The 23,429-nt window shown below is 32.2% G+C and overlaps 2 protein-coding genes across 10 annotated transcripts; both read right to left on the bottom strand.

Moving 5' to 3' along the window:
* Positions 1-1,067: 1,067 nt before the first annotated feature.
* Positions 1,068-3,253, bottom strand: LOC11443382 (uncharacterized). Of its 7 annotated transcripts, none has more exons than XM_039828487.1 (3): positions 3,141-3,253; positions 2,267-2,437; positions 1,068-1,826 (listed from the first exon to the last, which is right to left on the bottom strand). In XM_039828487.1, exons 2-3 carry the CDS (start codon positions 2,339-2,341, stop codon positions 1,407-1,409), a joined length of 495 nt encoding a protein of 164 aa, XP_039684421.1. In that variant the 5' UTR covers positions 2,342-2,437; positions 3,141-3,253; the 3' UTR covers positions 1,068-1,406. The 7 variants fall into 7 exon arrangements, with proteins under 7 accessions (XP_039684421.1, XP_024627850.1, XP_024627851.1 ...); XM_024772082.2 differs by lacking the exon at positions 3,141-3,253 and adding an exon at positions 2,922-3,101; XM_024772083.2 differs by lacking the exon at positions 3,141-3,253 and adding an exon at positions 2,926-3,101.
* Positions 3,254-4,044: 791 nt separating this feature from the next.
* Positions 4,045-8,648, bottom strand: LOC11443912 (ubiquitin-conjugating enzyme E2 34). Of its 3 annotated transcripts, none has more exons than XM_003627416.4 (10): positions 8,435-8,648; positions 6,879-7,006; positions 6,411-6,465; positions 6,067-6,105; positions 5,871-5,934; positions 5,723-5,784; positions 5,586-5,625; positions 5,420-5,447; positions 4,656-4,747; positions 4,045-4,580 (listed from the first exon to the last, which is right to left on the bottom strand). In XM_003627416.4, exons 2-10 carry the CDS (start codon positions 6,933-6,935, stop codon positions 4,292-4,294), a joined length of 726 nt encoding a protein of 241 aa, XP_003627464.1. In that variant the 5' UTR covers positions 6,936-7,006; positions 8,435-8,648; the 3' UTR covers positions 4,045-4,291. The 3 variants fall into 3 exon arrangements, with proteins under 3 accessions (XP_003627464.1, XP_024629116.1, XP_024629117.1); XM_024773348.2 differs by having other exon boundaries at positions 6,879-7,009; positions 8,486-8,648; XM_024773349.2 differs by having other exon boundaries at positions 8,486-8,648.
* Between the last annotated feature and the right edge of the window lie 14,781 nt (positions 8,649-23,429).

Raw genomic sequence — 23,429 nt, 5'->3', positions numbered from 1 at the left:
ATCTTTTGGCTATTGACTTATGCTACCCAATGCCTTTTTTAGTTTTTTCCTCCTAACCTTCACCCTTTAGGTGATTCTTCATTACCACTAGATTAGGGAATTCACATTGAGGATCAAATCAAATGGATCAAATTTTTGATATATTTAAAAAAATATTATCATATTTATTACTTAGTAAAAAAATTACACAAAATTTGAGTGATTTGATTTAGTCCATTGCTAACAAATTATAAACAAAAAAGTATTTGTATCTGATTTATATTTAGACTAGATACATATACATTTTTTCTTAAATTTTATTATGGAGTAAATTGAATGACAGGCTGACAATATCTGTTGTATAACTGTTGAGAATCTGAATACGTGGGCCTTACCCTCTAAATAGGGGTTCATAGTTCATACTCAAGAAAGACATTTGGGGTCATATAAATGGTGTGATTTGCATAGTACATGACAGCCTTGAAAGTGCATCAAATTGGTGTCTCATGCCCTTACTGATAATGTGTTTTTGTCAATGCCACATTGCCTTATTTTGTGCTTTCACTTTATAACCTAATGAAACATGAATTTGTAAGATCTTTGCCTCTAAGAAATCCCTTTTTCACCTACATGGTGATGGTACTATATATGTATATATACTATTATATATGTACATGTACATGTACATGTACATGCATGTGTATATACACTCATATGGACACACATATTGTGATGTTTGGGATGAGATATTGGAACAATGATTAAGAATGAGAATTCATAAAAGGAAAGAAACTGATGCAAAAAAGCCGTATAGTTCAAGAAAGTTCTTCAATTTTGACAAAAAATTGGGAAATGTGAGAAGCATTGGAAGAATGTATAACAAATTTTTTTGCTTGGTTTACTTACAGGTTAAGCTAGATAAAAGTAACATCCTTGTTAATGAAATCTGTTTGTGGAGAATGTTTTTGTTACACTTCTGTATCAGCAAGCATTTGCATAATTAATTATCCAAAAATGTTGTCAAAATTTAAAATTTGACACCTAAATGACTTCTTAAAACACAATTTAAGACTGGATTTTTGTTTTCCTTAATCAAATCCAATGACTGGCAAATACAATCATATTCAACCTAAAAAAGTTACAAAATTCATCTCGCTAAGGTTTGTTCTATTACATTGGTCAGCAAAAGTCTCTCAACAAAGCCAAAACATCAGCACTCAATTTTGTAGCAAATATTAAATAGGTCATTCTCAGTGATTTATGAAGCACAAACAGGACGCAACGCGAACAATAGCACATACTATAGGCAACAATTTAAGAAAATAAAAGTGATTGAATGTAACCAAATATGCTAGTATTATGACTGTGTCTACTACTCACACCTTCAATCTGAAGTGTCGATGCTACATAGAAAACGATACGAAGAGTTAAGTAACCACATAAAGAGGACCATAGTTTTGAACAGGATGAGGATTATTTTGTTGATGGAGAGTCATATAAGGTATCTCATTCTCTTCTGATCTCTTTGTTGGTTTAAACAAACTTGTTATTAAAGGTCCAGAAAATGGATTCTTTTGCTTCCCATCATAACCTTTGTAGGAGTTAAGTATTGGACCAGAAACATGACCTTGTCTTTTCTCAGAAACTTTAGCTATAGAATTCTTGTTGGTTGTTTCTTTATCCTTGCTTTTCTTGTCAATTTTCCACCATGAAACCAGTGAACTTTTCCATGATTTCTTTCCCTTTCTCACTTTCTCTGGTCCTGTTTTCTTAGATCCTTCTTCAGGGTACACCGATGAACTCTTCAGTTTTGATTCATGTCCATGTTCCTTTGCTTCAGCCAGAAACTAGTGAGAGCCAAGATAAAAGAGAGAGATAATGAAAGAAGTATATAGATAAAACATCAAATGTAGATGAATGTATACAATCAATTAAATAATATTGTCGATTTGAGCATACATACTTCGTGCATGTTTAGATTGACGGTGAGTTTGGCACAATCAGGACGAATAGCTGATATTCCGCAAAAACTTAAATTTAAAGCTTGAACAAAATCAAGGTGTTACAGTGATTTCATCAAAACTCTCCGCCAATCCAAACATGCATGAAATCAGATGTAACTGTATTTGAAATCACGGCGAGTTTGATGAAATCACAATGCTACCATGATTTTGTAAAGTTATAACGTATAGTTTATGTCAAAATCACTTTGATTAAGTCAAACTCAACGTCAATTCAAAGACGTACTAACTGTGTTGAAAAACAACAATTGAAAAGAAATAAATACCAGGGAAAAGTCCTGTTGGAGATCAAATCCATAGTCATCATAATGCATTGGTTGTGCTGAAGAATTGTTCATCATTATCAACAAAAACCAGCCACTTAAGCAGAATAGAAATTCAAAGATATGAAAACCTCAAGAGAAAATGAAGTTTGATAGTTCCAAAGGATTATCCACCTACACAAAAGAACAATGTCTCATCTCATTGTAATGGAAAATAATAGCTTCTAACCTTTGCAGCAAATTAATACACATGAGGTTTGGAATTTACTATGTGGATGTGCAAAAGGGAAACTTCAACAACTCATGAAAAGACATCAATGTCACATGGAGAGGACAGAAACTCTAAATAGTATTGCAATTTTGAGCTTTTTACTCACTTTGTCTTCTCAAGAAAGAAATTGCTTGAATAAGAAGGTGCATTAATACAGATATGTATCTGTCTTATATAATACAGTACATAAAATTGCAGAATTTTTACCTGACCAAATTACTAGACTAATAATGCCAATAAGGAATAACAAAATGGTAAAAAAACTAAAATCAATATAAGGTTTAGAGATTCAAAAAGATCCTATCAACAAATATAATAAACTAATATTTCTTGTGCAAGTTGGGTCGATGGAAGACATCAAGATTCAACGAACAATGTTATAAATACCTACATAATATCCACCGACAAAGTCTTTATGCCAATAGCTAGAGTTGAACTCAAACTTTTACGAAATATGAGTCAACTTTAAGAAATGCATCAGTAGTAATAATAATAATATATTACAGTAACTTGCTAAAATAAACTGCTGAATTTTTTTTTGCTTAGATCATATAGACTACTAGAATATTTCCAAAAAAGATCCTATATAGAATGAATTTAATGTACCTTACAATGTAGAATTGAAACTTATCTAACCAATTGGAGTTAGTTTTTGAAATTGAAAGTAACGTTTAGCAAGAGAAGTGGGAAAACATTATTATTCATTATGATGTTACAATTTCTTCCTTCCTATGGGACCATACTTAATCAATCCGTTTTACTTTACCTTCACTTTTATCATGACAAAAAAATTACCCGAATTAATTTTATTTTATTTTATTTCATTCATGCTGTTTATAATGATATATACGAATCAGACCAAAAATAGCTTGTGTTCATGTCAAAAAATAAAATTACTTGTTAAAATCACATTACTTAATTTTACTTCATTTATAATATCAAATATAAATTATATGTATATCAATATTATGATATTGGATTTTAGAAGAGAATATTTCAATTGCTTTTTCTTTTGGTGATGATTTTGAACATCAATTTTGTGATAACTTATATAGGACAACCTTCTTCTCTCTTCTTATTGTTTAAAAACAATAGAGAGAAAAAGAAAGAGAGAGTAATTACAAAATAAGAGTATGGTATGAGAGAGATGCTTAAAAGTTATTCAAAGATAGTTGTACAATTTAATTTCTTTTTTTTTTTTTAAGGAAAGAAAATATTACAGTTGTTAAATGGTGCATACCGTCATTACTCATTAGATGACAGAGGGATAATATCCTTACTAATTGAAGGCTTCTAATGCCTTGAACTACATTAAAAGCGGTTAATTACATTATGGTTTAATCAGATCAAAATTGTAAATCACAGTATTTGATTTATAGAGAATTGATATGACCACACTCACGACCAACCACATTATTTTAAAAACTCTTAATATATAATTTGTTCATTCTAGAATATAAAATGCAGTACATAGCCCAGCAGCATTTGCAGTATGTTTAGGAACCAACACTAAAAGAAAACAAGCCTCCACATTTTAAGAGAATAAGAGTGACATGACATGACATGACATGACAAGTATCAATACCAAGAAACTGGCAAAAACAGACATGAAGGAGTAGTATCATATTTTTTTAACATAGTCTCCATGTCCAATATTTCCTATACAAATCCTGTTAGACATCATGACAAAACCTAAGCAGAACATAAAGAACCAGTTCCATGATAATCCTTTATGGACCCTTGTACCCATAAAAAATTCACAGCTGGAGTAGAGGTAATGCCATAACAACCCCAAAGATGGAGAAGAGTAATAACATCATCCAAGTTGGAAATCCTTGTTTTTTGTTTCTCCTCACATCCTTCAATCCCTCAACCCTTTTCATGTCTTCTCCTGTGGACTCTAAATTGTTGTTTTCCAAAACAGACCTTGGACTTTTATCTTGACCAGTCTCTGATGACGCCGGCTGCTCAGAAGTAACTTGCTCAGAAAGCTGCTGCTTGTTGTACTTCTCCACATACTCAGGGAACATCTTCCTGAATGTTGCACTGCAGGGAAACAGCCATTAATTGTGGAACATAAATCAGAGACATTGCTCAATGTTGACGGTGTGGTATACTTACTTCTTACAATTGAAAGACATTGAAGATTTTGCTAGACGCTGCTTCTCGACAGTAGTAGTGTTTACACTGCCGGTGGTTGGACTGGTGTCCATCTGCAAAAGAAAAGTTTGTCATGCATCGTGAAGTATACCAGACTGATGACATTCGCCTTTATATTAAAAAAAAAACATGTATTACATGGACTCTATTAAATGGCTCAACAGCATATCACACCTACAACAGGGGAGCCTAGCAAGTTTGAAAGTTGTATTAGCTTTTGTTAAGCCATTATTATGCATACAAGTATACAACAAAGACAAGACTACTATGGCTACTCAAACTTGAGCTCTCCTCCCATCCCAACCAACCCACCCAGAAAACCGCTAAAAGAGGCAAATGCAAGAGCCATATGGCCCATTTTTTTATGAAAAACCCTTTTTGGAACAACAATTTTAGGAATTTTTATTCATTTGCTACTTTTTCTTAAACAAATGAGAATCTAAAAAAAAAAATTAAAAGATGTTTTAAACGAGAAGTTGTTTTCAGTAGTTTCTCTTTGAAATCATTGTCAATAGTTTTTTATATTAAAAAGAGTGGTTTTCCTTATAGTAAACAAACGCAAAATAACTTCTGCTTTTTTTAAAATCTCAAAATTATTATCAAAATTATTTATTTTTTAATCTGCACAAACATGCCCAATATCTTATGAGCAAACAAATGCCATATGAGATGGAAGAAACCAGAGTTCAATTAGAATATGAAGAAACCATAACATAATAACATACCATGAATGAAAGAAGCCCGGTAAGTATGCTGCATTCATAAATTGGAAACATCATTATTAGTATGAAACTATGAAATAATAATGAACACATACTATTATAGTCATATACCATTCCCTAGTGCAAACAATACAACCAAATTTCAAAAGAAAAAATTAAAACATCTGACCTTGATACAGACCACATTGGATTCCAACTTTCAGGATGAACTGCAAAAATAGAAAACCCCGCAGAAAAATTAAATTGTAGCAATATGGGTAACTATGATACAAATCGGTTTGTCTTCCAATGGATATAAAAACTTACAATCGCTCATTGATAGACAGATCTTTTTCTGTGTCATGAACCGCCCATTAGGTGTTGTCATGCTACATTATAAAAAATATGAACTTGGTTATTAAAGATCAAATACATGAAAATTTGAATGATCTAGCATACAGCAACAAGAAGGCACCTGATTCCAGGAGGTTTATAAGGATATTCCTGAGGAAACTTGATTTTTCCATAGTAATATCCACCTAAAAAGCGACCAAAAATCGTAAATACAATATAAGTTGAGATAGTAATAAATTGGGTGTTGGAACTGCAAAACCAACACACAATACAGCTGAAACAAAATATCAATCTGCAATAATCATAATTTGCTAAACCTGAGAAAGGTGTTCCCTCGCTTCCTTCCAATACGTAATCTGAGATATGAACACATAATAAGATCAGCTTCAAGTATCAACCACTGGCTAACAAATAAATTACAATGCAGTTGCTGACAATACAATATTTTGATCCTTTCTTGCTGACAATATAGTAGTATTAAGGAAAAAGAGCCTGAGAGCAAAAGTAAGGTTTGCTGCGTTGCGACCAGTTGGTCATATGGGTTCTACATCATTTATGATTACATGTACCAAAGACTCAACGTATTCTGTTTTCCCATTTTTGGATATTAGAGCTTGTCATAAAATCATATATGAAATGTGACAGTATGAAACAAACTTACGCCACTCAAGAATATCACTTGGTGAAGGACGGGCCACAATATGGGAAACTGGCTCCTGCAAATACAGTAATAAAATTAAGCATTATCGAGTTGACATAATCTTCAAATACTATGATGATCTAGGCAATTGCAGGCTGAAACAATCCACCTTTGTGAAGTACACACTGTAGCCTAACCAATCATGAAACAATTATTCAGAAACTATAGACACACTGTTAAGAGGAGAAAGGAAACAGAGGATGATTGATGTATTCCCAGTCATTCATGCTATAAACATTTCATCGGCCACAAACAACATCAAAATACTAAGCCCAGATACATAAAATACACAAAAATAGAGGAGACAAACCAATGAATACAGAACAAGCTAACTATATAGCTGTACAGCAAAATAAGTAAGCATTGGAACCGTAAATAAAAAATAGTGAAGAGCAATTTTTGTTGGAAAAGTAAAAATTATGCACTTACTTTACAAAGTGCTCTATACTCCTTCTGAAGGCGCTTGATGCATGCTTTCTCTGCCATTCGACTGATTCAGAACAGAATCGAGAAGGACTACGCTATACTCTGCTTCTTTATTCTCAAAAAGAAATTTCCTGCTGAGCATTGATTATGAACATATATACATCAATAAATTGAAAATAGAATTAGGCGTCATAATAAGCAAGCTACAGAACAAACATAATGGGGTAAGAGTAAACTAAAAAAGACGGTGTAGACAAATATACATGCACAAACACGTGCATAGACACCATGTAAACTGTCATAGTTTTAATATTGGGATCCACGACATTGAATTAATACAAGAGCTATAGTAGAATAAGGAGGTAATAATAAGCAACCTCTGTAAAATATCATAACACAAAACAAAACCAGTACCATATGAAGAAAAATGGAGCAACTTTCACGTGAAATATGAACATAGAAGAGATAAACATGCATGAAAGTGTGCCCACACGTGAACTGTGGTCAGTACACGCATACACGCGTGTGAGCTGCCATTATGGTACGAATTAGGATCAACATTATTGGGTATAGAGGAATTGCAACAAGAAAATTTATGAATTATGTGGTATGAAATCAGGGGCATAGTCACTTAACTATCTCTAATGGCTCAAAGTCAATCTATAACAGTTTTTTGTGATGAGAGTTTGTGAAATTTAGCAATGTCTAATAAAAAAATAAACCAACTCAGCCATAACCAACACAACTGTATGTGAATCATTTTTTTTGTGATATTAGAGTTTGTGAAATTTGAAGAGGATTTTCCATGAAAAAAGCTGTCCAAATAACATTAAAATATTTGAGTAACCGCAATTCAGATGCCTACATAAAACCTATACTAACAGTAATATCCATCAAACCTATCATGTCCATTGAGAGTTATGAACCCCTCTATGGTCAGTGCTTCAAAATTTTACTAATTATAACTACATCACCACCAATTTCCCATAAATATGTTCTAAGATACCTAAAGCATAGATTATAAAAACTAGCCTAGGACAACTATAACTGCATATACATCATAAACATCAATAACCAACAGACCACATAAATCCAAATTCACTCGTCTCTCAAATTATACCTATGTATATAGTCAAATTATCATTGTGCAAAACCCTTCACAGTCATCAAGAATACATGACTAAATTAACCTCATGTTTCTCTCCCTTGAATTATCCCTTTCAAAGTTAACCTCTTTCTTGAATTTCACCTCTTACACAACCTATTACTCAAGCAATTCACAAAAACACCATGATCCAAACAAAAATTAGGGTAAACAAGGTAAATTGATTCTAAGGTAATGCATTTCCCAAATTCCCATTATTCCCACTGCGAATTCCAAAATCAACAATCACCCATTAATCAAAAACCAAAATTTTCTCACAATCAAATAATAAAAATAAAAATTTGATCAAACCCCACAATTAAAAAAAAAAACCTAAAACAAAAAAATCCCAAATTAAAAATAAATAAAATAGTACAGATTCAGCTATACAAATCAGAGAAAAAGAAAACGAAACCTTGAATTATCAAATTCGGTGAAAGAAAGAAGAAAAGGGGTGGAAATTAACCTGAGATCCGATTTCCCCAAATATTGGTGGCAAAAAATCGTGAATTTCCGCGTTAATTATTTAGCCCCTTTTTGGAAAACGAAACAGCGAAAACAAATTCCAAAACGGCGGCGTTTAAGAGAGAGAGAGAGAGAGTAAAGAGTGAGTCTAGAAGTGCGTTTTGTAGAAAAAAGTGATTATAAGATGAGTTTTGATGTTCCCACATATAGTATGGCTGTGCCACACCAGTAATTTACGCAAATACCCTCTCGGCAGTTAACTGCCGAGGTTTTTAGGAAATCGGCGGCAGTTAACTACCGAGGAAACAGCTACCTGCTCCCCATACACACTATTTTTCATCACCTTCATTTCCAACCTCATTTCAATCCCAAAATCCATTTTTTCTATAATCAATTTTTGATCCAAAATCATTCAAGCATCAAGCATAGGAGGTATCAACACACTATTGACGTAAAAAAACAGGTATTGTGCATTTTATTTGAGTCATTTTTTGGGTGTTTTAGGGGTATCTACGTCAGTTACGTAGAACCCTGTCATGGGAATCCTCGGCAGTTAACTGCCGAGGAAAACTTCGATTGTTTAGTGCCGAGGAAAACCTCGGTAGCTAGGTACCGAGGAACTCTTGGTGAAAATTTTCACCACGAAAAAATGGCAGCCACTGCCAAATTTTCAAAAAAAAAAATTTTTTGTTTTTTTTTTGTTTTGATTCATTTAGTTGTTAATTCATATTTATGTGTTGTTTAATTATAGTAATGGTAACGAATGCGAAAGATGTTCCGGGAGAGACAAAAGAAAATTTTGTCGAAAATTCCGGAGATGTCAAACCGCCTAATTTTGAAGCGAAAACAAACATAGATGAAGCTTCCGTCCATGTTGAAGCTTCAAAGTATGTTGGCGGCTCCGGTGTACTCCCACTTCAACCCCACGAGGTCGACACGGCTAAGTTTTTTTCAGACAACGTTAAGTCGAAAAATAGAGATGAATTGCTTGAGTGGGTGCGCCGACAAGCAAATAAGGCGGGATTTACCATTGTCACACAAAGATCAAGCTTGATCAATCCAATGTTCCGGCTAGTGTGTGAAAGGAGTGGAAGTCACATAGTTCCGAAAAAAAAACCGAAGCATGCGAACACGGGCTCAAGAAAATGCGGTTGCTTATTCATGATTAGTGGATATCAAAGTAAGCAAACAAAGGAATGGGGATTAAACATTCTTAATGGAGTTCACAACTATCCCATGGAGCCGGCTTTAGAATGACACATTCTTGCCGGTAGATTAAAGGAGGACGACAAGAAGATCGTACGTGACTTGACCAAGAGCAAGATGCTTCCAAGAAATATTTTGATACACTTGAAGAACCAGAGACCACATTGCATGACAAATGTGAAGCAAGTGTACAATGAACGTCAACAAATATGGAAGGCAAATAGGGGTGACAAGAAGCCGTTGCAATTTCTAATCTCGAAGTTGGAGGAGCACAACTATACTTATTACTCAAGAACACAACTTGAAAGTAATACTATTGAAGATATTTTTTGGGCTCATCCAACATCCATTATATTGTTTAACAATTTTCCAACGGTTTTGGTTATGGACTCCACGTACAAGACCAACATGTATAGGATGCCAATGTTTGAGGTAGTTGGGGTGACTTCAACCGATTTGACATATTCGGTTGGGTTTGGATTTATGACACATGAGAAAGAAGAAAACTTTGTTTGGGTTTTAACAATGTTGCGTAAACTTCTTTCGTCAAAGATGAATATGCCTAAGGTGATTGTTACCGATAGGGATATGTCTTTGATGAAAGCGGTTGCACATGTTTTTCCAGAAAGTTATGCATTGAATTGTTTTTTTCATGTGCAAGCTAATGTTAAACAAAGGTGTGTCTTGAATTGTAAATATCCTTTGGGCTTTAAAAAGGATGGGAAAGAGGTGAGCAATCGGGATGTGGTGAAGAAGATAATGAACGCATGGAAAGCTATGGTTGAATCTCCCAATCAACAATTATATGCAAATGCATTAGTGGAGTTCAAAGATTCATGTAGTGATTTCCCAATTTTTGTAGATTATGCCATGACCACCTTGGATGAAGTGAAGGACAAAATTGTGAGGGCATGGACAGACCATGTGTTGCATCTTGGTTGCAGGACCACAAACAGGGTCGAATCGGCCCATGCTTTGTTGAAGAAATACTTGGACAATAGTGTGGGTGATTTGGGTACTTGTTGGGAGAAAATACATCACATGTTGTTGCTCCAGTTCACCGCTATACAAACATCCTTTGGTCAAAATGTTTGCGTGTTGGAACATAGATTCAAAGATGTCACTTTGTACTCGGGGTTAGGTGGTCATGTGTCTAGAAATGCTTTGGACAACATTGCTTTGGAAGAAAAACGTTGTAGGGAAACATTGTGCATGGACAATGACATTTGTGGTTGTGTTCAAAGGACATCTTATGGACTACCATGTGCATGTGAAATTGCTACAAAACTCCTTCAAGAGAAGCCAATTTTATTGGATGAGATATACCACCATTGGCTTCGGTTATCTATGGGTGAACAAAGTAATGAAGATGCTTTTTGTGTCGAGGTTGAGTTGAAGGCTATTGTAGAGCGTCTAAAGAAACTCCCTTTCCAAATGAAGCTTGAGGTCAAAGAGGGTTTGCGGCAATTGGCATTTCCTGAAACCACCTTGATGTCTCCACCACCACGAAAAGTACCAACCAAGGGAGCAAAGAAAAAAGTCGACATTGCGAGGTCTAAAGGAAAAATTACATCGACTAGTCAGATCCCTTCTTCTTGGGAGGTTGTTGATTCCCAAAATCCGGATAGCCAACCGTCACCATCACCAACTACATCATCATATAAAAGGAAAAAAGGTGCTCGTCTTGGTAAAACATCACTTTCCCCACTTCCACCACCTACTCGGTATCCAAAGCCTAAAGCTATCCCGGTTATGCGTCCTATTGATTATATGCCACGCTTCATGGTTCCATTTATTGAAAAAGTGGTGGATGTTATCGGCGATGGACATTGCGGATTCCGGGCTATAGCGGAATTCATGGGCTTGACCGAAAAAAATCATCTCATGATTCGTACACATCTTATCCAAGAGTTGATGGATCATAGAGATGATTATGTTGAAGTATTTGCGGGTGAGGATCGTTATAACTACATTTTAAACGGATTACATCCTCCCGCAAATACAAAAACTTGTGCACATCTTGTTGATAAGTGATTGACATTTCCGGACATGGGACACATTGTTGCTAATTATTACAAAATGTGCGTGGTTGTGTTGACAAATCTTGAAGTTGGAAAATCGGAATCGTTTTTCCCACTAAGAGGGCCACCACCGCCGGGTAATCAAAAAACTCCCATCTTGTGCCTTGGGGCAATTCCAAATCATTTTGTGCTTATTTCCTTGAAGAATGGTTGTCCACTACCTCCATCATCTACGGAGTGGCACAATCACAAGAAAGAAGATGCGGTGACTTGGGAAGATGAGTATTTGGATCGACATGACTTGTTCCGAAAGCTCATGGCTATTGAAAGTGGAAACAAACCGTGCAAACCACAAAAGGAGTCAAACAAAGCGGCGCCTATTTTGTTGGACACTCCCGAAAAACCAAAGCAACAATTTGAAGTTATTGCGGAAGATGAGGAAGATTCTATGTCACTTGATCTTCTCCAATCACTTGGTCTTTAATGAGTGATTTTTTTGTCGGTGTTAGTTCTTTTTTTTTGGTAGAAATTACACCGATGTATTTTTTTGGGTCGAAATTGTAACGCCAATTTTTTGGTGGCCAATATATAACTAACATTATGTAATTTATATTGATATATATATATATATGATAATATGATTTTTATGTGGAGAAAATAATGGAATACTAATTTATAGCTTTTTAATGTTTTCCGCATTTCATTTATTCGTTATTACATTCCATTTAATTTTGTTCTAATATATGATTCTTTTGTTACAAAATTTTTCAAGTGAGACATGTCTGAGGTTGCACAAATTGAAGGGCGGGTTAGGTACTCCGCGTTTAAAAAGACGGTTAAGGTTATGATAACGCCGACGGACTCTCTTGACAATTTGAAAGCACAACTTAACACTTATTTTGAGCATCTTGGTGAAAATCAATATACACGTCACTTGTTTGGTCAAATGCCATGCATAGACCTAGGAGAAGATAGAGATGAATACGCATGGAAAACGGCAAGCTATATGCCTTTGCTTATTCGCGACGACGGCGACGTCGGATTTATGTTTCGGAATATGGTGGAAGACAATATATTATATATGTACGTTCGTTCCATATGTAATTGCATTGAATGTAAGTAGGGATTTAATTTAATGATGTGTAATGAGTAGTTTAATTATGGACACTTTGTAATGTTTTGATGAATTTCAAACGTCTGTTTAATTTTAACCAAATGTCGGTTTAATTTAATTATTAACAATTGTAAAAGATATTGTATTTATCTTCATTATGTCCGAGTTTCAATCATACATATGAATTATATTACCTTTGGAATGCTCTGGTTTAATTACAGATAAAAACTGGCCGAAAAAATGGCTTGGAAATACTTAGAATTATGCAGAACTTATTGTCTGCATAATCAAATTTCCTCGGCAGTTAACTACCGAGGTTTTCCTCGGCAGTTAACTGCCGCCGGTTTCCTAAAAACCTCGGTAGCAAACTGCCGAAGGATATTTTGGTATTTTACTCGTGTGGCACAGCCAAACAACATGTTGGATCAGCAATCCTCTTATAAGATTCATCGCTGTTATTCACCGCCAAACAACCCACTTTCGGAAACAGAGTGTAACCTGATTTTTATCTATTTGATCATTTTAACCCTTATTTGTTAGACAAATGGTATTGAATTAAGGGTATTTATGTCATTGTAAAGAGGAAGCAAATGTACTTTTCTGACTCTTGCCGACGTGTTATTAAAGTCATTAATATTTTTTGGTCCAATGTTGGAAAGAGAAAAATGTCTCCTTCATTTTCATTTTCATTTTTCATTTTACAGTTGCGGTAATTGTCCTACCTTAATACGTAAACCTTTTTATTTTTCCGTATAAAAGAGGGATCCTGTCTTAATAAACTTACTTTCGACAAATTTTACTATCAAGCATAACCATAAATGAATATTTTTTGGATACATACATTAAAAAAAATTCTTTAATAATACAAAAAAATTATAACAAAATAATTTAGCATTTTGAGAAAAAAGTCTTTTTTATTTGTATAACCAAATACTACTATTTATTTATTTATTTATTTTATGACTATAAAAAATGTCTCTTTACTTTCAACGAGGTGTGGGTTTTAGATCGTATTAGGATACTCTTCGTTTGATTCAATATTTAAGTTTCTAAATATTTTGATATGTTTTCTCAAAATAATATTTTTACGTGTATAAAAAAGATTTAAACTCATTGTCAAAAAAATAAAAAAAGATTTAAACTCATTTAATCTCACGATTTTTGCTGTATAAAAAAATGTCACACTTTTGTATTTGTTATATGTTTTTTTGTACTCTTGTATTTATATTTTCAAAGCTATAGTAATAGAGAAAATGAAATACTCCATCCATTCCACAATAAGTGAGTTATTTGTAAAAAATATTGTTTCAAAAAATTGACTCATTTCACTTTTCAATATAATAGTATTAATTATTTTTTTTCAATTATAACTCTAATTAATACTACTTTCATCACTCTCAATTCAGTATATTCTACTTTACATTTATGATAAAGAATAATGCATCAATACTTGACAAAAACACTGAATCATTTTTCTCTCTTTCATTTATGCACTTTTTCTTAATATGTGTTAAATGAGAAAAAAAACTCACTTGTAATGGGACGGAGAGAGTACAAAGATAATAACAATTGTTAAGAACTTTTTTTTTAAAGGAACTATAAGTATGGATTCCCTCCACAATTAAGATTGGAACCAAACTGTTAATGCGGTGTAGTTACAGTTCAGTTATGAATCACGAACACCCCCTACTAGATGTGGAGGGAATCTATACTCTTATCATTATGGATGGCTTGTGGAGGGCGAGAACTGATAAGATGTAACATATTCGTATTCGGTCTCAAGCTCACCTTAGCTCACTCTCTCAAGGATTGTAATGTCAACCTACTAATGTTTTTGTCCGAATAAAATAGCTTGGTTGGTCAAAAGAGTAGTATGTGGCTGGTTCCTGAAGATGGATGAGTTAAATTTAATGGAGATGGTTTTGATACAAATTTTGGAGGTTGTGCTTGTGCAACGTGTGGTGGGGTTGTGCTTTTGCTTCTGTAGTTTCTCTTCTAAGTTCTAACCTTGAAGCTTGTTCTATCATTTTGGTTAGAACTTGCTCTGGAGTATGGATTTAGAAAGGTCGTGCTTAAACTAGATTTTCAAGTTACTATTTTGTTCATGTATTATTGAAAGGATGTGATGGAAATCATCCTTGCTTTTGCAACTTGAGTTTGCAAAATGTGATTAATTCAAAACTTATGTTTAGGAATTCAAATCTAAAAATTCATAATGGGTAACTTGGTTTAGTATTGTTTCTTATACCAAGAAAAGGAAGGTGGCATAAACATATTAGATGAAAGTTTTTAGAGATTAAGAATCTCTCTTGATTTTTTTTTTCAATTAATATGGTCGCTAGGCTCAAATACTTTAAGTGTGTGTTTGGTTCAGCTTTGGATATAATTGATTCTGAAATAATTGATTTTGAGAGAATTAATTCTGACATAATTGATTTTGAGAGAATTGATTTATGTTTGGATATAATAATGCAGAATTGATTAAACAAATTGAATGTTGTTTAGATAGTTTTAATCAAAATTACTTTTGAATGTAGAATTACTAAAATGGACATAGCTAAATTCAAGTAAATGTGCTTAGTCGAATGTATATGTAGATTAATACTAAATGTAGATATATCATTTAATTTAAATAAATAATTTTTCTATATATTGATTTAAAACATAATAAATACGATCATTAAACTAATTTTTTTTACAAAATATTTATTCATACATTTTATATTTTTTGATAAAATATATTTAAGTTAAATAATACTAGAGTTAGTTGCCAAAAATGATAAAATATAGCGTAAAAGAAAAAATACAGTAAATTTGAATGGGGACACCGTAAAAAAAAAATTCAAAATTTGGTAAGTCATGACCATAAACATTTTTCGGGTGCTAATTTGGTTCGTGAAGTTTTCTAATTAATTTTGGTTCATCATATTTAATTACAAAGCAAAAAGAAGGAGTATTGATAAAGGGCAATAAAGGAAAATAATAAGTTGTAATAATCAAAATAGAAAATTTAATGTAGAATTGATTCTAGAAAAGCTAGAAGTTAGGATTTGTAGCTTTAAGGATAATTGCTTTTGGAGGATAGAATCAATTCTTAAAAGCCAAATCAAACACGATTAAAAATTCAATTTTTCACTTTTGAAAGTTGTAGAATCACTTCTTGGTGTTGAAAAGCCAAACCAAACAGGCTCTAAGTATAGAGAGAAGTTGAGAGTCTCAAATTCAAGCTCAATTTTTTAGTATTGTCCATCAAAAAGATTTTCACATCGACAACCGGAGTTGAACCAATGCATTTGTAAAGTATGAATTAACTACTTACAACTTAATCAACTTTCATCATTAAATCGTTTTTTTTTTATTCTATTGTCTTAAATACACGAAAAAATTACAAGTTCAAATTTTAAATACAGCACACTTCTATGAAAACATATTATCAACTTTATATCAGTTTAGCTCCTACAAATATTGATAAATTTGAATAAAATTTTACAATATGAGTGATCATTTTAAAATATCGAAAGATCTTGCATGTCATGTTGAAAGAAATAAACATAATGGAAGGTTACCACTATAGAAGTAGAAACGTGGAGGGTTGAGAATAAATGTGTGCATTCTATTTCTACTAGATCATAGTTTAAGATTGTGACAATACATTACACATGCATGGTTGTTGATGTATACAATCCAAGTAGAAATAATTGGGAGAGTATCCGATGAACTGCCAACTCCCTTGATGGTTTGAAAGTAGTAGCTTGACCCAGACATTTTTATTTTAATGGAGAGTATGTCAATGTCATTTGTCAATTTCTTATATCAACTATGAACTACCAACAAAATATCTCTCATGGGAGGAGCGGGGACAGAGATAGGGAGATGGGAAATCTACGGATTAATCACATTTCGTAATCTCTTATAATGTGGGTCGTTTGAAATGCACGTTTCTTTCCTTCATATTTTACCATACAATATTACTTTTTACCTAGATAAAATAACGATAGTCATTGGAAATATTAGAAACACACACTAAAATAATTGAAGTTTGAATTTCAATCATAGCATTTGATGTAACACCCCGTTTTCCAAAATCAATTTAATAATAAATAAACATGTATCAGAGTAATTCTCAAACGGGTATGTCACACTACATTTTAAAAAATTCTTAAATAGAATATAAAATCTATTTAATAAACATCATTCAAGATCATCATTAATTTTGCAGCGGAATATTTGCATCAAACAACAACAACTGTTTAAACCTCCATAACTAAATCTTGGCATAAAAGCCTTATCAACATAAGTTCAGCAACAATAGGGCTACAACAGCAATATTCAAAATTTGATACATAGGAAAGAAATTAAACGATAAAATCCCATCCCACGTATCAGAGCCCTAGACACTTTGAGCCACCACTCCTACTAATCTTTAATACCTGCAAGTTACCCATACGAAGGGCAACATTTTCAAGCAGAAGGGGTGAGATTTCACAAACAATAATAATAAGCATATAATTCATCAAATGCATCTAACAACTTCAACTCCATCATATCAACAGTCATAACTCGATATCATAAACAACATCATAACAACATCATTAATTGGTATTAACATTCTCCACCAAGCACCTCATTAACAACTCATGAATAGAGGACAACTTAGCAACTATACGTAACATCATCATTTCATAATAATAATTATTCATCAAACATTCCATTAGCAATTCATGAATAAAAGACAACTTATCAACTTAAAATAACCCTAATCAAGTACATTTAACAACTCATAGGTAACCTCATGTAATATCATAACAACCCCACATTTAACATCATAAAAGATCATCATAACCTCGTCATACTCATCAACATAAACAACGTAAGAGTACACCACCTCTTATAACAGACAATCAAAGTAAGAGTACACCACCTCTTAGAAAAACAATAAAGTAAGAGTACACCACCTCTTATAACAACGACAAGTAAGAGTACACCACCTCTTATAAAGACAACGAGTAAGAGTACACCACCTCTTATAAAAACGACAAGTAAGAGTACACCACCTCTTATAGAAACATCTAACCTGATCAATCACTAACAACGGATACAACTACGACTTCAACAACAACACCAACGATGATAACAACATCAACAATTTGCATAATTTACTTATGACTCATTCGGCAACGTACAACCCAACACGCTTACAATTTAAACCAACATTCACATCTTAATTAAGATCCAACAACAACACTAGTAGCACATAGACATCCCAAAATATGACAATACCAAATGATAGTCAACACTACTTAAACATCATACATTTTCCACATAAGGCATATAGTTATTTCACATAACCAACAACATTAATCATCTTAATTTCAGACTCTCTGAAGAACATTAATATTATAAACAACTTCGTTTCTACCCCAAGGACCAACTCACAACTTAGGTTAAATACTCTTAAACACCTTAATTGAACCCCTAGTACTTCTAGTTTTGAGGTTTGGAATTATTCCCTAAGTTTTGGATTAACTTAGAAACTTGGAGTATTTTCATCATAACTCCTAAACCAAAAATCATTTTCACGCCAAACTAGAGTCATTGGAAAGCTAACAAAATTATCTACAACTTTCATGTTTACACCAAAGGCCAATTCAAAACAGAAACGTGTGAAAAAGACGCAAGAACGCGAAATAGGGGATGCTGTCAAAGTGAAGCTCGCGAGGCGAGTAAGTTTACTCGCTGTGGCGAGTTGCGACAGACAACTCTACGGGAACAGACCAGTTTCCAGCCAAAAACCCAATTTTTCATCCACCCAAACCCCAAATTTGATAGGAAACTTAACCTATGATTATTCTACAACCTGAACATCAATTCTTAACACAATTTCGATGGTTTCTACACTTTTCAATTCAAAAATCAATAATCAAAACCTAATCCCAATTATCCAACCTAAGAACAACAAAATGTTAAATCACAAATTCAGAATTTATACACTATGATTACTGAATGTTAGTCTCACCCTTACCTTAGATCGATGAACAAAGCTCTACAGAATCTGATTCTCCCCACTTGGCTCTTCTCTTGGTTTTTCTCTCAAAACTCTGTTGTACGTGAAAACTGTTTCTCTGACTGACAGTTTCTATTTTCTAATAATTCAGTAAAACATAACCTCCCACGTAATTTCTATTAATTAAAATAAAACCCCCAAGACTCCAATTAATTCTATTTCTCACATTATTCTAAATTCCCACTTATTCTATTAAATAGTAAAATAACTCATTTAATAAAATATAACACACCACATAATCAACATAATTATATAAAATCATATATATATAAAAAGACTTTAAATCAACCAATAATAATTAAATAAAATTGGGGCGTTACATTTGACGTAACAATTTTAATATTTTATTAATTAATTTAGAACTTATGGATTATGATAAATTAATTTAATTATGTGTAAAAACAATTTTACTTATGAGCTCAATTACTATTTATTATATAGTAGCGACAGTGTAAAGTTTAGACATATATCTAATGATGTGTTGACGCCAACAACATATCATTAGATATGTATTGTACATATATACTAATAAATTCTCTACTTATATACATCAAATCATACTACATTAACTAAATAAAATTGAAATATTTTAATAACTAACTTAAGAAAATGACACTATATTATAACTTGATGAGCTAAATAAGTTTTTGGTTCTTATATTTATAGTGGATTTCATTTTTAGTCCTAAAAAATGGTAAGTTTATGTCTTATAAAAAATCTAAGCACGTAGATTTAATCTCCATTAAATTAAAATTTATTTAATTATACTTAAAATTTAAAAAATTTGAATTTTATAAGGGTTAAAACTGTATGTTGAATTTTTTTATAGAGACGCAAATATGTCATTTTATTTACAAGTACTAAAAATGAAACTCGTTATATTTATAAGGAAAAAAATTATTTGATTGAATTAATATGTAAAAAAAATTGAAAATTTCTAACATATGTATTGAGACTTTTATTAAGGAAGCAAGCAGGGTTAAGATCCTCTTCATTTGACAAAATAAATGGAGTTTGCAATTTGGAAAAACAAATGATCATATAGTCGGTCCTAGTTTTCTAGTGAGAGAAACTCTAACTTCTCTCTAAACTTTCTTTCTCATTCGTTCATCGAGTAGGGGTGGTTTTAGGTCATTTTTTTTACCTAGAATCACCCCTTGACGTCTTTTTTTTTCTTCTTTTCTTTCAATCTAAATAAGTGCGATGTTGTGTTGTTCGTCGTCTTGTGCGACATTTGATTTCGAGTCTTGTCCCGGTGTTCCTTTATTCCTATTGTCGTTTTATGCTATTAACTTGGGTGTTGTGAGTTTGTTTGCAGATTCACCCTTTATGTTTTTAGCGATGTTTGTATCTGATTTAATCTATTGATTTGAATGAATGAATATCGTTTTATTTTTGTCAAAAAAATAGACTACAGGTCCTACCACTAAGTAGATCTCACCATCGTTAATTATATTTTACTTTTTTCAATATTTTATGTGTATTTATCTCTCTAAATGGAAAAAATGAAGAAAAACATAAATGGAGAGGATTTAAATTCAAGAAAATGTAGCAATTGTATCTTGAAACTTGTGTAAAGATTTTATTTTTTTTATTTTTTTTTACAAACCAGGGCTTAAACCCAACAAGAAAGCAAAACTAAGAAATTAGACTAACCTTCTTAGGCATGCAAACCCCTTCAATTTAAGTTTTACGAGATTTAATTAGATAAATGATAGAAACACAATTAATATAACGTTAAGTTTAAATTAAAAAATATATAATTTTGAATATTATATGAATCATACACAATTGATCTTTATTCATTCTCGTGTATTTAGATGAAGGTGGAAATTCTGGTGTTCAAAGGTGAAGATTCACATTGATGGCTGGTCATGGTGGAAAGGTTTTTCGGTTGGAACCAAGTTTGTGAACATAACATGTTAGATGTAGTGATGATTGCGTTGGAAGATAAGGCTCTAGAAAATGGCGAGAAAGTGAGGAACAAAGAGGTATGCAAGGACCTCAATTTTCGAATTCAAGGAGAGGAGTCAAGCAACACTTTTTATGATAAAACTCAGAGGATAAAGATGGCGTTGAACGTGAATTGGTTGGCTAGTTTGTGATAGATGAGATTAACATCTTGGATCACATCACATTAGCGTGAGTAATAGTTTTATAAATTAACACTTGGTTGACTCAAATGATAAGCGATCCAAGTATCTTAAATAAACATTGTATTTAAGATTCAAACTTTTTCTATTTATTTAATGATAAATGTTATTAGATACTTGTTCGATTAATTTATTCTTCTTCATTACTTATTTCTTAGATCAAACTAGTTGAACTATCTAACCATCAAATATTATGGTCTAAGGTGATTCGAACTCTGTCTCTTGTGTCCAAAAATATTTGGAGAAGAAAATCCAATTTACAAATATCCACTTTTGTTTTTTCGTAATTTGTCTTCTGATATTTTTGTTTTGTTTTAAACAATCCAAACATGTCCCTAAAAGGTATGTGGTGAAAGATTGAAGTAAAGTCGTGACATATGATGACCCTATTATTCTTAATATAACAAGGTCTAAAAAGGTAGAAACTAGTGTACTGGTAGGAGATGTTATTAACCTTGAGAAAGAGTTATCTACTAGCATTTATGTTGGAGCAGCTCTTGTGCAATCAACACAGTTTGAAGATGTTCATACCTCGACGACCGAGGAACAAAGAGAAATCCAACAAAGTAGTAAATTTCTTGATATGCACATTGTTGGTCCCTGAAGTGTCGTCGTAACATATTTGGACTATATTCAAGAACCACCATCTTGGTGTGGTTTGGGTTCCTCTAATGTCGAGGTTTCCAAAGAGGTTTTAAATCCCACTAAAGTGGTTTCATATAATTTTGACACGTGATTGATTTTAATGATGATAATAATACAAACATATATGAATTGAACATAAACTTTTTTTTGAACAAGATGAATTGAACTTAAACTTTATATTAATATGAAAATAAATTGATCAATAACAATAAAAAATGAAATAAAATTTTCATGAGGACAAAAGCATTCCATTCTTCTTATTTTAAGAGATTTTAAAAGATTTTTTTATGAAAAAGTCCTGTATGTTCAATCAAAATTCTTTGTAACTTAAAAAAGTTCTGTGATATTCAATCAAGACTCTTTAAAAATCATTTAAAAAAAGTTTATGGTATTCAAAATCATTGAAATTTGGAAGGATTGTTTACTAAATTGGACTTTGATGGATTTTGTGGGATTTTTTTTAGTGAAATTTTAGTATGACAAAGTCTTTCACGAAAGAGAAATGATATTTGTACAATCATTTTATGACAGCTTTCGTGACAACTTTATCCCTTACACTCACATTATATTTTTACTTTATATTTATATTAATTTGGTTTTCGTGTCAATACATAGTTGTAAATCTATAGTTTTCATGCAAATAATTGTTCAAATAACATACATCTTCATAAAAACATCAGATTTATTAGCATTGTTATTTCTTTTAAGATTTTCCCCTCTCTCTCTCTCCCTTATCTCTTCTCTCTTCCGTCTCATCCCTTCCTCTCTCTCATCCCTTCCTCTCTATCTCTCTTGTAAAAATAAATAAAAGAGTTTGTATTGAGAATATTGTGGAAGAGAGCGTGTTATAATAATTTGTTTTCACGAAGCCTTCAAATTCATAAAATCTTCTAAAATCTTATAAACTCATAAAATCTTTTGAAATCCTTTAGAGTGTGTTTGGATGGAGGAATGTTTTAAGGGAATTCATAAAATCTTTTTAAAATCATAAAATATTTTCAAATTTTACATTTCGGTCCTCAAATCTTTCAAAAGGCTTAATAGCAGTTTTGACCCATATGTTTTAAGAAGTTGCGATTTTGGGCCCCTAACAAAATAAAATACAAAACCGCCCCCTAAGTATTGCCCTTTTTGCGCCAATTTGACAAAGTCAAAGCTGACATGGACGCCATGTGTGTAGTTTTTTATTTTTTTATTATTAAAAAAGAAAAAATTATTTTTTAATTAAAAAATAAAAAAATTATTATTTTAATAATTAAAAAATTACACACGTGGCATCCATTTTGCATTGACTTAGTCAAAATTGACTTGGGAGGCCAAAACCGCAAAAAGGGCAATACTTAGGGGGCGATTTTGTATTTTATTTTGTTAGGGGTCAAAATCGTATATTCTTAGAACATAGGGGGCCAAAACTGCTATTAAGCCTTTCCAAAATTGTCAATTCATCCCTTAAGTGACCCCTCAAATTTTGTGAAACTTACAAATTGACCCATAATTTCAATTTTCAAATTTGGCAATTTTTTTATAAAAGTTGTCCAAAAATGATGACAATGAATTTTTTTATTACTTCATCTAAATAAATCGAAATAAAAGTGTTGAGAAATAAAAGCAATTTAATTAAATCATTTAGATTGTCTAGAATTCTAATTTCTTTAAAATCTTAGATTTAAATATATTAAAATCCAAATTATAAATCTTAATAGTTTTATTTATTTATTTTTTTGGTGGCCGGAGTTCGAACT

The sequence above is a fragment of the Medicago truncatula genome, chromosome 8 (assembly GCF_003473485.1).
Source record: "Medicago truncatula cultivar Jemalong A17 chromosome 8, MtrunA17r5.0-ANR, whole genome shotgun sequence".
Classification (NCBI taxonomy): Eukaryota; Viridiplantae; Streptophyta; class Magnoliopsida; order Fabales; family Fabaceae; genus Medicago; species Medicago truncatula.
Note: the sequence above shows the minus strand (reverse complement) of the source record. Positions and strands in the feature narration are given on the sequence as shown.